We start from the raw sequence: 16,298 nt of genomic DNA on the forward strand, positions 1-16,298 counted from the left end.
TAGGGAGGCTGAGGCAGATGGATCACTTGAGCCCAGGAGTTAGATCAGTCTGGACAACATGATGAGACTCCATTTTTTTTTTTTAGAGGCCAAGTCTTGCTCTGCTGCCCAGGCTGGAGTGCAGTGGGGCAATCTTGGCTCACTGCAACCTCCGTCTCACAGGTTCTAGCAATTCTCCAGCCTCAGCCTCCCAAGTAGCTGGGACTACAGGCGTATGCCGCCACTCCCAGCTAATTTTTTGTAATTTAATAGAGATGGAGTTTCACCGTGTTGCCCAGGCTGGTCTCGAATTCCTGAGCTCAGGCAATCCACCTGCCTCAGCCTCCCAAAGTGCTAGGTGTGAGCCACTTCGAGCCCGGCTTTTTTTTTTTTTTTTCTTAGAGATGGTGTTTCACCATATTGGTCAGGCTGGTGTCGAACTCCTGACCTCAGGTGATCCACCCACCTTAGCCTCCCAAAGTGCTGGGAAGTCACTGCACCCAGCCATGGCTTTTTTTTTTTTTTTAGACAGAGTTGCACTCTTTTTGCCCAGGCTAGAGTACAGTGGTGCGATCTTGGCTCACTGCAACCTCTGCTTCCTGGGTTCAAGCGATTCTCCTGCCTCAGGCTTCTGAGTAGCTGAGATTACAAGCACCCACCACCATGTCCAAGTAATTTTTTGTATTTTTAGTAAACATAGGGTTTCACTGTGTTGGCCAGGCTGGTCTTGAACTCTTGACCTTAGGTGACCCACCCACCTCAGCCTCCCAAAGTGCAGGGATTACAGAAGTGAGCCACCATGCCCAGTTGAGACTCCATCTTAAAAATAAATAAAGAATTTAGAAAGATCAAGTCAAACACTGTTATGGAAAAACCATTTTTTAAATCATTTTTTTTTTTAATTGAGCAATAGGGACATCACTGGGGCCATAAAGGGCAGGAAATAAAGGAACATGTGAGCTTCCGGGGGATGTTGCTCAACTTTCTCCAGATTGTTCTTGCTGTAGGTGGCAGGTCTCCCTAGGTCTCTTTATTCTGCTTCCCGAGATACCAGGCAGGAGGCTTTCTCCTCTGTGAGTAGCCATGGGGTGCTTCTTCCAGTTTCAGTGAGTCCTGGCCTTCCTGGTTTGTGCTGGTGGTTGCTGGCAGTGACTCAAAGCAAAAGCCTATGTGGTAGAGCAGGCCCCTGCTAGGCTATGCTGCACCCACTCTCTGCACTTGATTCCTCGGCTAGCAGAGTGCAGACATTACTTTCTTCTGCCCAAAAAGGGACTCTGGAGAATTGAGTAGAGGAACATCAGGTTTTCTTTCAGGCCAGTTCAGCCTTGGGATGTTCAAAGCAGCCTCTCGTTGCAAACCACAGTTTCTGAGGCTTCTTGCTCATGGCTAGTTAGTATGGAAGGGGGCTTCTGGATGAGGAAGACTTAGGTAGAAAAATGACTCAGGTTCTATCTGCAGTGGTGGGCAGGGGAGGTCACTGCAGAAGAGGTATTTGTCCTTTCTCCCAAATGGCTTAGCCAGCGAGCTTCTGTGAGGTCAGCCTCCTGCCACTAGGCTGCAAGCGCCGAATTTTGGGGCTAGAGCAACCCAGGTCTTTATCTGACTCTGTCGTAGCTCGACGTCTCTTGGGAGCCCGCCTAGGGGCTGGCTTCTCTGCTTCAGCCTTTGCTGGGGTGGCCAAAGGAGCATCCCCATAGCTCCGGCAGCTGCCAACCAGGCAGTATGTCTCCCCATGCCAGCCTACCTGAGTTTCTCCACACCCTCGGTAGAGGACATGGTAGTGTCCAGGTGTGGGAGGAGAAGTGGCAGGCACTGCAGCTGGAAAGAAAAGCAGAATTAGTCACTTTTACCTTCTATACTGTGCTGCCATGGCCTCCCTTCTCTCATGTCTCTTCCTAAGAAGCCCTTTCGTCTTCTTGGCATCCCAGACACAGCCTTGGCCTATCAATCACCTCTATGTGTCCCCTAAGATGGGATGCTGGCTGCAAAAGCAGTTCTGTGGAGCCTGTGGCAGCAGCAGGAGATCTGAGATCCTCCTCATTCGCAGAGAGAACAGTAGCACCTCCCAGTAACTGCAATTGGATCCCCCGCCCCCCGCCGCCTTCTCTCCCTTCCATGACCAAAAAATACATTTCTTAAGGGCTGTCACTTCTGAGATTTTAATGGAAATTATTTTCAAGTTTTGTAAAAAATGATCTACTATAGGCCAGGTGCGATGGCTCATGCCTGTAATCCCAGCAGTTTGGGGGGCCGAGGCGGGCAGATCATGAGGTCAGGAGATCAAGACCATCCTGGCCAACATGGTGAAACCCAGTCTCTAGTAAAATACAAAAAATTAGCCAGGCGTGGTTGCATGTGCCTGTAGTCCCAGCTATTCAGGAGGCTGAGGCAGGGGAATTGCTTGAACCTGGGAGACAGAGGTTGCAGTGAGTTGAGATCATGCCACTGCACTCCAGGCCGGTGACAGAGCAAGACTCTATCTCAAAAAAAAAAAAAAAAAAAAGAGCTACTATTTGCCAGGCATGGTGGCTCACGCCTGTAATCTCAGTACTTTGGGAGGCTGAGGAGGGTGGATCACTTGAGTCCAGGAGTACCAGCCTGGCTGACATGACGAAACCCCATCTCTACTAAAAATACAAAAAATTGGCCAGGCGTGGTGGCACACATCTGTAGTCCCAGCTGCTTGGGATGCTGAGGCAGGAGAATCACTTGAACCTGGGAGGTGGAGGTTGCAGTGAGCCAAGATCTCACCACTGCATTCCAGCCTGGGCGGCAGAGCGGGGACATTGTCTCAGAAAAAAAAAAAAAAAAAAAAAGGATCTAAAATTGCGCCACTGCACTCCAACCTGGGTGACAGAACGAGACTAAAATAAAAAAGATCTAATAGAAATTGATGGGCCAGGCACAATGCCTCACATCTGTAATCCTAGTACTTCGGGAGTCTGAGGTAGGTGGATCGCTTGAGCTCAGGAGTTCAAGACCAGCCTAGGCAACATGGCAAAACCCTGTCAGTACTAAAAATAGAAAAAAATTAGCTGGGTGTGGTGGCGCATGTCTGTAGTCCCAGCTACTAGGGAGACTGAGTTGGGAGAATCCCCTGAGCCCAGGAAGTTGAGGTTTTCACTGTGATTATGCCAGTGCACTCCAACCTGGATGAGAGAGACCCTGTCTCCAAAAAAAAAATAAAATAAAAAAATTCAAGACCGGCCCCAGCAATATAGCAAGACCCCATCTCAATTAAAAAAAAAAAATTAGAGCCTTTCTGAACACCTACTCAGATGACATTCCACTTGCCCTCAGCAGTGAGCAGGAACACTGTGGGTCCCTGAGTGGCCACACCCTCAATATTACTTAGGCTGGGAAAGCTCTGAGGTATGGTGGGCCAGCCCAAAAGGAACATGTGCCACCCAGTGAAGCCATAGGTACAGCCACGTCTCTTGTATAGATGCCCACTGTAGGCCTACCTGCTGCGCTGCCCTCCCAGGGGACAGAAGACATGTTAGAGAGAATATAGAGGATCCGGTCAGACATTCTCTCTCAGCCAACCAAACAGATTGGTATCTCGTACAGAAATGGTAGGGAGGTTTCCCCAGGATAGTTGTGTAGACACACTGCCATGGAAACTGTGGAAGCCTGTGAGGTCATCACTACCCAGTGAGGTCACATAGAATCTCTGACTTAAGGGGCCGGCTTCAGGCCTTCAGGGTTTTGTGGAGGAGAGCAGGGCAGAGCTAGAGAGGAATCCTGCCTGGGCTGTCTCATTCAGCCCTCCCTACCCGTGCCTAGCAGCCACTGTGTGGAGCACATCTGTGGGCTGGCACAAGCCCCAGTGACCACAGGAGGGCAAGAGAAACCTAAATTCTGAGATGAGCTGGAGAGGCAACGTTAATCCAAGACATAGATAGGTAGCCACACACTGGTCTAAGGAATCAACAGAAGGAGAGGCAGAGATTGGGGTGGACAAAGGGATCGTGGAAAGACCTGAAGGACAAGTGAGATCTGGACATGCGCGAAGTGTACTGCCCAAGGGGTTCCCCTTACCCACGGCCTAAACAAAGCTGATTTATCAAGACAGGGAAATTGCAATAAAGAGTAATTCACAGGGCCGGGCATGGTGGCTCATGCCTATAATCCCAGCACTTTGGAAGGCCGAGGCGGGCGGATCACAAGGTTAGGAGTTCAAGACCAGCCTGACCAACGTGGTGAAACCCCATCTCTTAAAAAAAAAAATAAAAATGTTTTTGAAAAAAGAAAAAAAAAAGTAATTCATACAGAGCTAGCTGTGCAAGAGACTGGAGTCGTATTATTATTCAAATCAGGGAGCATTCAGGGATCAGAGTTTTAAAAAATTTGGTGGGTAGTGGGCAGTGAGTCCGCAAAGCTGATTGGTTGGGTCAGAGATGAAATCATCAGGAGTTGGCTTGGGCGTGGCAGCTCACACTTGTAATCCCAGCACTTTGGGAGGCCAAGGCAGCAGATCACTTGAGGTTAAGTGTTCAAGACCAGCCTGGCCAACATGTCGAAACCCCGTCTCTACTAAAAAAAAACAAAAATTAGCCGGGCGTGGTGGCGCATGTCTGTAATCACAGCTACTTGGGAGGCTGAAGCACAAGAATCACTGAAACCCAGGAGGCAGAGGTTGCAGTGAGCCAAGATTGTGTCACTGCACTCCAGCCTAGGCGACAGAGTGACACTTCACCTCAAAGAAAAAAAAAGAAAATAAATCATAGGTAGTCAAAGATATCCTCTTACCTTTAGTCAGTTCCTTGGGTGGTGTCAGCTGATCCATTAAGTGCAGGGTCTTTGTTATTTTATTTATTTATATTTTTTGAGACAGAGTCTCACTCTGTTGTCCAAGCTGGAGTGCAGTGGTGCAATGATCTTGACTCACTGCAACCTCCCCCTCAAGGGAGAAGCTGGGACTACAGGCACCCGCCACCACGCCCAGCTAATTTTTGTACTTGTAGTAGAGATGGGGTTTTGCCATGTTGGCCAGGCTGGTCTCAAACTCCCACACTCAAGTGATCTGCTGGCCTTGGCCTAATCCCAAAGTGCTGGGATTATAGGTGTGAGCCACTGCGCCCAGCCAATCAAGTGCAGGGTCTGCAAAATATCTTAAGCACTGATATTATGTCATATATGTATTAAATATAACATATATATAAAACACACACACACTCATATATATATAAAAAATTTTTTTTTTGAGATGAAGTCTAACTTTTTCGCCCAGGCTGGAGTTTAGTGGCATGATGTGGGCTCACTGTAACCTCCGCCTCCCAGATTCAAGTGATTCTCCTGCCTCAGCCTCCTGAGTAGCTGGGATTACAGGTGCCCTCCACCATGCCTCGCTAATTTTTGTATTTTTAGCAGAGATGGGGTTTCAGTCAGTCTGTTCTTGAACTCCTGACCTCAAGTGATCCACCTGCCTCAGCCTCCCAAAGTGCTGGGATTACAGGCGTGAGCCACCGCACCTGGACTATATATATAATTTTAAAAAATTAAAAGATTAACAAATATGGAACCCTTCATGGATTTGCGTGTCATCCCTGCACAAGGGGCCATGCTAATGTTCTCTGTATAGTTCCAATTTTAGTATATCTGTTGAAGCGAGCATGATCTTAGGTTTTGTTGGTTTTTTTTTGAGCTGGAGTCTTGCTCTGTTGCCCAGGCTGGAGTGCAGTGGTGTGATCTTGGCTTACTGCAACCTCTACCTCCTAGGTTCAAATATTCTCCTACATCAGCCTCCTGAGTAGTTGGGATTACAGGCGTATGCCAGCACGCTGGGCTAATTTTTTTATTTTTAGTAGAGATGGGGATCCACCATGTTGGTCAGGCAGGTCTTGAACTCCTGACCTTGTGATTGGCCCGCCTCGGCCTCCCAAAGGGCTGGGATTACAGGTGTGAGCCACCGTGCCCTGCCAATTTTAGGTTTTATATAGTGATGTTATCCCCAAGAGCAGTTTGGGGAATGGTCAGAATCTTGTAGCCTCTGCCAAGTGCAGTGGCTGTTGCACTATTACACTCCAGCCTGGGCAACAAAAGTGAAATTCTGTAAAAAAAAAAAAAAAATCATATATCCTCCAACTGCATGACTCCTAAACCATAATTTCCAATCCTTTGGCTGATTTTGTTAGTCCTACAAAGGCAGTCTAGTCCCCAGGCAAGAAGGGGTTTATTTTGGGAAAGGGCTGTTATCATCTTTGTTTTAAACTATAAACTAAGTTCCTCCCAAAGTTAGTTCAGCCTATGGCCAGGAATAAACAAGGACATCCTGGAGGTTAGAAGCAAGTTGGTTAGGTCAGATCTCTTTCACTGTCTCAGTTATAATTTTGCAATGGCGGTTTCAATAGGAGAGGGAATACATTCCAATTAAGAAGAATAACAGCATACAGGCTCTTCTTGACCTTGTTCTGCCCCAAATGTAAATTCATAGCACCCTCATATTTTTACAACCTAAGACTCAAAAACCCCAAGAGGTTAGGAGTCTGTCCAAGGTCACACAGATAGCAGAGAGGCATTCTGATCAGCAGGGCTTCATTTGGGGCTCCAGATTTATAGCTGTTAAGAATGTGAGGACAAGCTCATTACATTGAAACATGATGTACACTGGGAGGGATGTTAAACGTGCTCCAAGGCAAAATGAGGCTCCCAAATGACTGTATGAAGTATGAATAATGGTTCTATTTTTTAAATTTTTTTCTTTTTTCAGAGACAGGGTCTTACTTTGTCATTCAGGCTGGAGTACAGTGGCACCATCATAGCTCACTGTAACCTGGAACTTCTGGCCTCAAGTGATCCTCCTGCCTTGGCATCCCAAAGTGCTGGGATTATAGGTATGAGATACCATGTCTACAGATGAACCTATTTTAACATGAAATTCAAACAAATTCAGCTGGGCATGGTGGCTCATCCCTGTAATCCCAGCACTTTGGGAGGTCGAGGCGGGTGGACCATGAGGTCAAATCGCTTGAACCTGGAAGGCGGAGGTTGCAGTGAGCCGAGATTGCACCACTGCACTCCAGCCTGGGCAACAAAGTGAGACCCCTTCTCAAAAAAAAAAAAAGAAAGAAAGAAAGAAAAAGAAATTCAAACAAATTCATGACAAGATAACGATACCAAATGATTGGCCAGGCACCTTGGCTCATGCCTGTAATCCCAGCACTTTGGGAGGCTCAGGTGAGTGAATCACTTGAGGCCAGGAGTTCATGATCGGCCAGGCCAACATGGCAAAACCCCATCTATACTAAAAATATAAAAACTAGCTGGGCATGGTGGCGTACCTGTAATCCTAGTTACTTAGGAGACTGAGGCATGAGAATCGCTTGAACCTGGGAGGCAGAGGTTGCAGTGAGCTGATTGTGCCACTGCACTCCAGCCTGAGTGACAGAGTAAGACTGTCTCAAAAAAAAAAAATCATAACCTTTTCATTACTCTCGCCTCTTTTTAAATAGGCAAACAATGACAATCTCATCACTATGAAAAGATGATAAGATTTGGCTTCCAGCAGCAGTCCAGGTCAACATTGTGAAGAGGTATCAAAAGGTCATTTGGGCCAGGCGTGGCGGCTCATGCCTGTAATCCTAGTACTTTGGGAGGTGGAGGCAAGAGTATCTCTTGAGCCCAGGAGTTTGAGACTAGCCTGGGCAACATAGCTAGACTTTGTGTCTATATTTTTTATATTAAAAAAGGGCAATTTGGTCCTACTCAAAGGAAATAGGCAACTCTGTCCTTAGCCAGATCAGGACCACACTAGGACCAGCCTTTGGCTCAGTGTGGCCAAGAACTTCCTACCAAAGAGAGATGACCTTTAGGAGAGGTCTCCCTATTACTGGCCTTGAAAAAGCAAACATGGGACATTTATTTAGTGGGGTTATTGCAGAGGGCATGTGCTCAGGAGGTAGAGACAGCGTGATCTCTGGAGACTGGGTCACCCTGGTTGAGGATCATGGTACCTTCTCTCATAAGTTACTTTAGTGTGGTGCATGTTAGGACAGAAGTCAGGCCTAATTACAGCAGACTGCCTGCAGGGAGTGGTAGGAGGTAAAATATCACAGGGACAGTTCCTGGGAAGTTTGTTCTGGCTGGAAGGCTAGCATGAGATCACTCAGATTCTCCAAGACTCTGGAGAGAGTAGTTGTCCGGAAGCATTGCTCTGGTTTGTGAGGGTACTAAGCCTTACAGGACTTTGCTGGGACTCTGGGAAAGGCAGTACAGAATAGACAAATGGTTTATCGATTTAGGAGGGCCCAAGTATCACCTTGGGAAGTTTACAAAGGCAATATTCTCAGGTCAAACTTTAGAGAGCTTAATCCCATCTGGAGTGGGGCTCAGGATTCTGTTTTTTTGTTTTTTTTTTTTGAGAGAGGGTATTGGCTCTGTCACCCAGGCTGGAGTGAAGAGGCACAATCTCTGCTCACTGAAACCTCCGCCTCCTGGGTTCAAGCCATTCTTGTTCCTCAGCTTCCCAAGTAGTTTCGATTACAGGCGTGCACCACCACACCCAGTTAATTTTTTCGTATTTTTAGTAGAGATGGGATTTCACCATATTGGCTAGGCTGGTCTCAAACTCCTGACCTCAGGTGATCCGCCTGCCTCAGCCTCCCAAAGTGCTGGGTTTACAGGCATGAGCCACTGTGCTCGGCTCTTTTTTTTTTTTTTTGAGACAGAGTCTCGCTCTGTTGCCCAGACTGGAGTGCAGTGGTATGATCTTGGCTCACTGCAACCTCCACCTCCCAGGTCCAAGTGATTCTCCTGCTTTAACCTCCCGAGTAGTTGGGACTACAGGCGTGCACCACAACACCCTGTTAATTTTTGTATTTTTAGTAGAAACAGGATGTCCCCATGTTGTCCAGGTTAGTCTTGAATTCACCTCAGGTGACCTGCTTGCCTCGGCCTCCCAAAGTGCTGGGATTATAGGCAAGAGCCATGCACTTGGCCTGGATTCTGCACTTTTTTTTTTGAGACAGAGTCTTGCTTTGCCACCAAGCTGGAGTGCAGTGGCACAATCTCTGTTCACTGCAACCTCTGCCTCCTAGGTTAAAGTGATTCCCCTGCGTCAGCCTCCCGAGTAGCTAGGACTACAGGTGTCCATCACCACGCCCGGCTAATTTTTTTGTATTTTAGGGGTTTCACCATGTTGGCCAGGATGGTCTCGATCTCCTGACCTCATGATCTGCCCGCCTTGGCCTCCCAAAGTGCTGGGATTACAGGTGTGAGCCACTGTGCTGAGCCTTTTTTTTTTTTTTTGAGATGGGAATCTGGTTCTGTTCCCCAGGCTGGAGTGCAGTGGCACGATCTCAGCTCACTGCAACCTTTGCCTCCTGGCTTCAAGTGATTCCCATCTCAGCCTCCTGAGTAGCTGGGATAACAGGTGTGTGCTACCATGCCTGGCTAATTTTTTTTTTTTTTTTTTTAAAGACGGGGTTTCACCATGTTGGTTAAGCTGGTCTTGAACTCCTGACCTCAGGTGATCTGCCCGCCTTGGCCTCCAAAGTGCTTGGATTACAGGCATGAGCCACCACACCTGGCTGACGCCTGGCTAATTTTTATATTTTTAGTAGAGACGAGGTTTCACCATCTCAGACTGATGTTGAACTCCTGACCTTGTGACCCAGCCGCCTTAGCCTCCCAAGGTGCTAGGATGACAAGTATGAGCCACCTCACCCAGCCAGTACTAATTATTCTTAGGGGAAGCACGTAAAAACATCATTTATTGTTAGAAATCATGACATCACACAAAGTCAAAATCCACTTTTATTTTTCACGTCTTGTGAAAGACTACAGAGAGCCATGCTCAGCAGCTTCTTCTCCAATGCTGGCCAGCAGCTTACCTTTCTAAGTCATACAGCAGCTCATCCGGCCCTCAAGGGGCTGAAAGGGCAGCCCAGAGCCTCCCACTGACAGGTGTGCTCACCCACCCAAGACACTGGGAAAGATCCCTGTTCAAGCATCACATTTTACTCAGATTTGTCAAAATCGGGTTGCTGTGGCAAAGGCTCTTTCACTGAGGATGGCAGTCCTGGAAGACTTCTCCTTCGGCGAGCCGCCAGTTCAATCTTCTGAACCAGGCTCACATCCCAGGGATGGGTCACAAAACTGATGACGGTGCCTGGAACCTCACTCCCCACACGGCCCACTCTCCCTGCTCTATGGATGTAATCTTGCAGCGTGGGGGGGAAATCATAATTGATAACCAGCTCCACACCAGTGCTGTCCAGGCCTCGAGAGGCTATGTCTGTGCAGAGAAGTATGTCTTGGGAGCCCTTCTGGAAGGACTGGAAGATACCTGCCCTCATCAAGGCTGGCATTTGCCCCTGCAACCTTAGGTGTTGGATTTTGTGGTCATCCAGAATATATCCCAGCCAGTTCACAGTGCTGGAGCTATTACAGAACACCAGAACAGTTCCTGAGGGGCCAGTCTTTTCTGCTCTGTCACGATGCTTCAGGATGTGCACCAGCTCGGTCACCTTATCTGCTCCCTTCAGTCTCAGAAATGTCTGTTTCACATGAGGCATGATACAGTGGAGCTTGGAGCTGGTGATGGTGGTGACAGAATCTGCACTGGCGACTTTATTCAGCCCTGCCCTGGAGCTCTCTAAGCTTCCTGTTTTTATGCAGAAAGCCTGCCCACCAGTGAAGCTGAACAAGTGAGATCTCCCTGACATCAAATCTGGTTAAATCTGAGAAGTTTAGTTAAAAACAACACAAAACTTTTTTTTTTTGAAACAGGATCTTACTCTGTGACCCAGGCTGGAGTGCAGTGGTGCCGACCTGGCTCATTGCAGCCTCAAATTTCGGGGCTCAGGTGATCCACCCACCTCAGCCTCCAGAGGAGCAGGGACTACAGGCTGGTGCCACTATACCCAGCTAATTTTTATGTTTGTTTTGTTTTGTTTTGTTTTTGGTAGAGATGGGATTTCACCATGTTGTCCAGGCTGGTCTCAAACTCCTGATATCAACTGATCCTCCCACCTTAGCCTCCCACAGTGTTGGGATTACAAGCATGAGCCACTGTGCCCAGCCCAAAAAAATTTTTATTAGGGAAAATTGTAAATATATGAGAAAGGAGAGAGAAGAGCATGTTAACTCCCATGTAACCATCACCCAGTTTCAACAATTATCAACTGATGGCCCATATTATTTCATTTATACTCTCACTCACCCCTCTCTACAGATTATTTTAAAGCAAATCACAGACATCTATTTCATCCATATTTAAGTGTGGATCTCTAAAAGGTAAGGACTCTTTTTAGGCTGGGCATGTGGCTCATGCCTGTAATCCTAGCACTTTGGGAGGCAGAGGTGGGTGGATCACCTGAGGTCAGCAGTTCGAGACCAGCTTGGCCAACATGGCGAAACCCCACCTCTCCTAAAATACAAAAGTTAGCTGGGCATCATCGTGGGCAGCTATAAATAATCCTAGCTACTTGTGAGTCTGAGACAGGATAACTGCTTGAACCTGGGAGGTGGAGATTGCAGTGAGCTGAGATTGTGCCACTGCACTTCAGCCTGGGCAACAGAGAGAGACTCTGTTGCTAAATAAATAAATAAATAAATGGTAAGGGCTCTTTTTTTTTCCCTCCAGATCTTTTTTTTTTTTTTTTTTTTTTTTTTTTTTAAGAGACAGGGTTTCACCATATTGGTCAGGCAGCTCTCGAACTCCTGACCTCAGGTGATCCGCCTGTCTCAGCCTCCCAAAGTGCTGGGATTACAGGTGTGAGCCACCATGCCCAGCAGGGCTCTTTTTTTAAAAAAAAAATTTAGAGTTGGGGTTTCACCATGTTGGTCAGGCTGGTCTGGAACTCGACCTCAGGTGATCCACCCACTTCGGCCTCCCAAAGTGCTGGGATTATGTGAGCCACCTCACCTGGCAAGGGCTCTTTTTAAAAGATGACTACAACCAGGTGTGATGGGCCATTCCTGTAGTCCTACCTACCTGGGAGGCTGGAATGGGAGGATTGCTTTAGGAGAAGAGTTTGAGGCCAGCCTGGGCAACATAATGAAACCCTGTCTCTGAAAATAAATAAATAAATAACAATTACCATGACATTATGGCCCCTATAAAAGTTAACAGTACTTTTCTTTTAAAACTTGTAGAGACAGGGTCTTGTTTTGTTCCCCAGGCTGGTCTCGAACTCCTGGGCTAAAGCAATCCTCCTGCTTTGGCCTCTTTTTTTTTTTTTGAGGCGGAATCTTGTTCTGTCACCAGGCTGGAGTGCAGTGGCAAGATCTTGGCTCACTGCAACCTCCACCTCCTGGGTTTACGTGATTCTCCTGCTCAGCCTCCTGAGTAGCTGGGACTGCAGGCGTGTGCCACCACATCTATTTTTGATATTTTTAGTAGAGATGGGGGTTTCACCATGTTGGGCAGGATGGTTTTGATCTCTTGACCTCATGATCTGCCTGCCTCGGCCTCCCAAAGCACTGGGATTATAGGTGTGAGCCACCGAACCCAGACCCGATTTGGCCTCTTAAAGTTTTGGGATTACAGGCATGAGCCGCCACACCCAGCCACTTCTTTTTTTTTTTTTGAGATGGAGTTTTGTTCTTGTTGCCTAGGTTGGAGTGAAATGGCGTGGTCTCGGCTCACTGCAACCTCCGCCTCCCAGGTTCAAGAGATTCTACTGCCTCAGCCTCCCAAGTAGCTGGGATTACAGGCATGCACTACAACACCTGGCTAATTTTTTTGTATTTTTAGTAGAAATGGGGTTTCACCATGTTGGCCAGGCTGGTCTCAAACTCCTGACCTCATGTCATCCACCCACCTTTGCCTCCCAAAGTGCTGGGATTACAGGCATGAGCCACTGCATCCAGCCCACTTATTTAGTATCATAAATTATCTATCATGTTCAAATTTCTCTGATTGTCCAATTATTTGTTTATTTATTTAGAGATGGAGTCTCAATCTGTAGCCCAGGCTGGAGTGCAGTGGCATGATCTCAGCTCACTGCAACCTCTGACTCCCAGGTCTCGGTTCAAGTAATTCTCCTACCTCAGCCTCTCAAGTAGCTGTGATTATAGGTACGAGCCACCATGCCCAGCTAGTTTTTAAATTTTTTTTTAGTAGAGATGGGGTTTTGCCATGTTGGCCAGTCTGGTCTTGAACTCCTGACCTCCTGATCCGCCTGCCTTGGCCTCCCAAAGTGCTGGGAGCCACCGCACCTGGCCCGATTGTCCAATTTTTAAATAATTCATTGGTTTGAACTGTAATTGGGGGCTGGGCGCTGCGGCACACGTCTGTAATCCCAGCACTTTGGGAGGCCGAGGCAGGCGGATCAGGAGGTCAGGAGTTCAAGACCAGCCTGGCCAACATGGTGAAACCCCATCTCTTAAAAAAAAATCAAAAGCAAAAACAACAAAAAAGAACTGTAATTGGAGCTAAGACTGCCCACATTGTAAATGGTTGTTATGGCTCAATCTACAGGTTCCTCTTCCCTCTTTTTTCTTCCTTGCAATTTCTTTGTTGAAAAAATCATGTCCTTGTCTGTTAGAGTTTTTCATGTTTTGGAGTTTTCTGATTGCAACTCATGGTGTCATTTAACATGTTCCCATGTCCCTGTGTTTTCTATAAACTGATAGCTAAGGCAAGCTTTTATTTATTGAAAAAAATTTTCTGATTATTTTTAATATTTTTTGTTGAGATGGAGTGCTGCTGTGCTGCCCAGGTTGGTCTCAAGCTCTTGGACTCAAGTAATCCTCCCACCTTGGCCTCCCAAAGTGCTGGGATTACAGGCATAAACCACCATGCCCAGCTGAGGGGAAGCTTTTAATACTGTGGAGGTCCAGGGCCCCACCCTAAAACTTTAGACTGGTGTGGGTGCTGGGAATCACTCACCTTTTTAAGGGCCCCAGATGAGTCTGTTGGTTTCAGGTTTGGGAATTGCCAACCTCTCCCATCCATCCAGGAACCACAAATCTGCTTCAATCACACTACGGATGAGAGCCTCTGGGGGGGTTAACGGAGACTCTCACTGGGGACTCTTTGGGAGCCCAGGATCTGTTTGTGCCTCCTTCCTCTAACCTAAGTTAGGAAAACCTATCAGGACCTTTCCTGGTCTCCACAGTATAGATGTTGGTGGGAGGAGCAACTGTCTTGCTGCTGGACCCCATAAGGACAAGTGAGTTGCTGACAATTCTAACTTTTTCTGGGCCACTGATACAGGCGGGCTTGGGACAAACATCATGGTGTTTCTTCTCTGCTGACTGTTCCTCCACTCCCACTCCCCAGCACCAGCTGTCCCAACTGCAGAGAGAGACAGTCCCCTGGTAACAGCCAGCACCTCACTACCATGGCACACAGCAGTCAGAGGGATCTTTTAAGCATCTACATCAGATTACTTCCCTACCTTACTCAGATTCCTCCATGACTTCCCATTACACTTAAAACAAGATCCACTGTCCTTACCATGGTTGGCAAGGCCTGGTATGGTCTGGGCCATGCTTACTTGCTTGCCCCTCCCCTCCCCCACCTCCCTACTTCACCCCTCCCCCACTACACCCGTCTCCATCCCTCCCCTCTTCACCCCTCCCCTCCCTTTTCTTTCTCTTTTTTTTTCTGACAGAGTCTCACTTGTTACCCAGGCTGAAGTGCAGTGGCAGGATAATGGTTAATTGCAGCCTGCACCTCCTGGGCTCAAGCAATCCTTCTACCTCAGTCAGCTTCCTGAGTAGTTGGGAACCACAGCCATGCACCACCACACCCAGCTAATTTTTTAATTTTTTGTAGAAAGGGCATCTCCCTATGTTGCCAAGCTGGGCTCAAACTCCTAGGCTCAAGCGATCCTCTCTCCTTGGCCTCCCAGCAACCACATCTTTCAGTCTCCTCTATCTTTCCTCCCTGGCCACACTGGCCTTTCTGTGTCCCTCAAATTGGTCAGTCTTGTAGGCAGAGTGTATTGGCTCACACCTGTAAACCTAGTATTCTGGGAGGCCAAGGTGGGCGGATCACCTGAGGTCTGGTGTTCAAGACCAGCCTGGCCAACATAGTGAAACCCTATCTTTACTAAAAATACAAAAATTACCCTGGTATGGTAGCATGAGCCTGTAGTCCCAGCTACTTGGGAGGCTGAGGCAGGAGAATTGCTTGAACATGGGAGGCAGAGGTTGCAGAGATCCAGCTACTGCACTCCAGCCTGGGCGACAGAGCAATAATCTGTCTCAAAAAAAAAAAAAAAAAAAAAAGAGGTGCTCAATAAATACTTGTTGAATAAATGAATGGATGGATAGGTGAATTGATAGATGGAACAGCATCTTCTTAGTCATTTCCTTCCTCTCCTAACACTCTCTCAAACACACACACACACACACACACACACGGAAACACTCACTGGACTGGGCTCTACATTTCTTTTTCTTTTTTATTTTTTGAGACAAGGTCTTGTTGTGTCACCCAGTCACCCAAGCTGCTGAAATGCAGTGGTGTGATCATAGCTTACTGCTGCCTTCAACTCCTGGCTTTAAGCAATTCTCACGCCTCAGCCCCCCAAGTCGCTAGGACTACAGGTGCATGCCACCATGCCCAGCTAATTATTTTAATTTTTGTAGAGACGGGATCTCATTAGTTGCCCAAGCTCGTCTCAAACGCCTGGCTTCAAGCAATCCTCCCACCTTGGCCTCCCAAAGTATTGAGATTACAGGCGTGAGCCATTGTGTCCAACCAGGCTCTGTGTTTCTTTTCTAATTTTTATTTATTAGGGAGGCTGAGGCAGATGGATCACTTGAGCCCAGGAGTTAGATCAGTCTGGACAACATGATGAGACTCCATTTTTTTTTTTTAGAGGCCAAGTCTTGCTCTGCTGCCCAGGCTGGAGTGCAGTGGGGCAATCTTGGCTCACTGCAACCTCCGTCTCACAGGTTCTAGCAATTCTCCAGCCTCAGCCTCCCAAGTAGCTGGGACTACAGGCGTATGCCGCCACTCCCAGCTAATTTTTTGTAATTTAATAGAGATGGAGTTTCACCGTGTTGCCCAGGCTGGTCTCGAATTCCTGAGCTCAGGCAATCCACCTGCCTCAGCCTCCCAAAGTGCTAGGTGTGAGCCACTTCGAGCCCGGCTTTTTTTTTTTTTTTCTTAGAGATGGTGTTTCACCATATTGGTCAGGCTGGTCTCGAACTCCTGACCTCAGGTGATCCACCCACCTTAGCCTCCCAAAGTGCTGGGAAGTCACTGCACCCAGCCATGGCTTTTTTTTTTTTTTTAGACAGAGTTGCACTCTTTTTGCCCAGGCTAGAGTACAGTGGTGCGATCTTGGCTCACTGCAACCTCTGCTTCCTGGGTTCAAGCGATTCTCCTGCCTCAGGCTTCTGAGTAGCTGAGATTA

General features: G+C 47.6%; 1 protein-coding gene and 1 non-coding gene across 2 annotated transcripts; both read right to left on the reverse strand.

Moving 5' to 3' along the window:
• Nucleotides 1-914: 914 nt before the first annotated feature.
• LOC135277205 (DPEP2 neighbor protein) lies at nucleotides 915-3,510 on the reverse strand. Its single transcript, XM_064382948.1, has 2 exons — nucleotides 3,444-3,510; nucleotides 915-1,797 (listed from the first exon to the last, which is right to left on the reverse strand). The coding sequence occupies exons 1-2, from the start codon at nucleotides 3,508-3,510 to the stop codon at nucleotides 1,493-1,495; spliced, it is 372 nt and encodes a 123-aa protein (XP_064239018.1). The 3' UTR covers nucleotides 915-1,492.
• Nucleotides 3,511-5,491: 1,981 nt separating this feature from the next.
• On the reverse strand, nucleotides 5,492-5,596 carry LOC135277358 (U6 spliceosomal RNA). Its single transcript, XR_010344972.1, has one exon. It is a non-coding gene; the product is annotated as a U6 spliceosomal RNA (small nuclear RNA).
• Nucleotides 5,597-16,298: the final 10,702 nt, after the last annotated feature.

The sequence above is a fragment of the Aotus nancymaae genome, unplaced genomic scaffold, assembly GCF_030222135.1.
Source record: "Aotus nancymaae isolate 86718 unplaced genomic scaffold, 86718_ANA_hifiasm-v0.15.2.pri h1tg000030l, whole genome shotgun sequence".
Lineage (NCBI taxonomy): Eukaryota > Metazoa > Chordata > Mammalia > Primates > Aotidae > Aotus > Aotus nancymaae.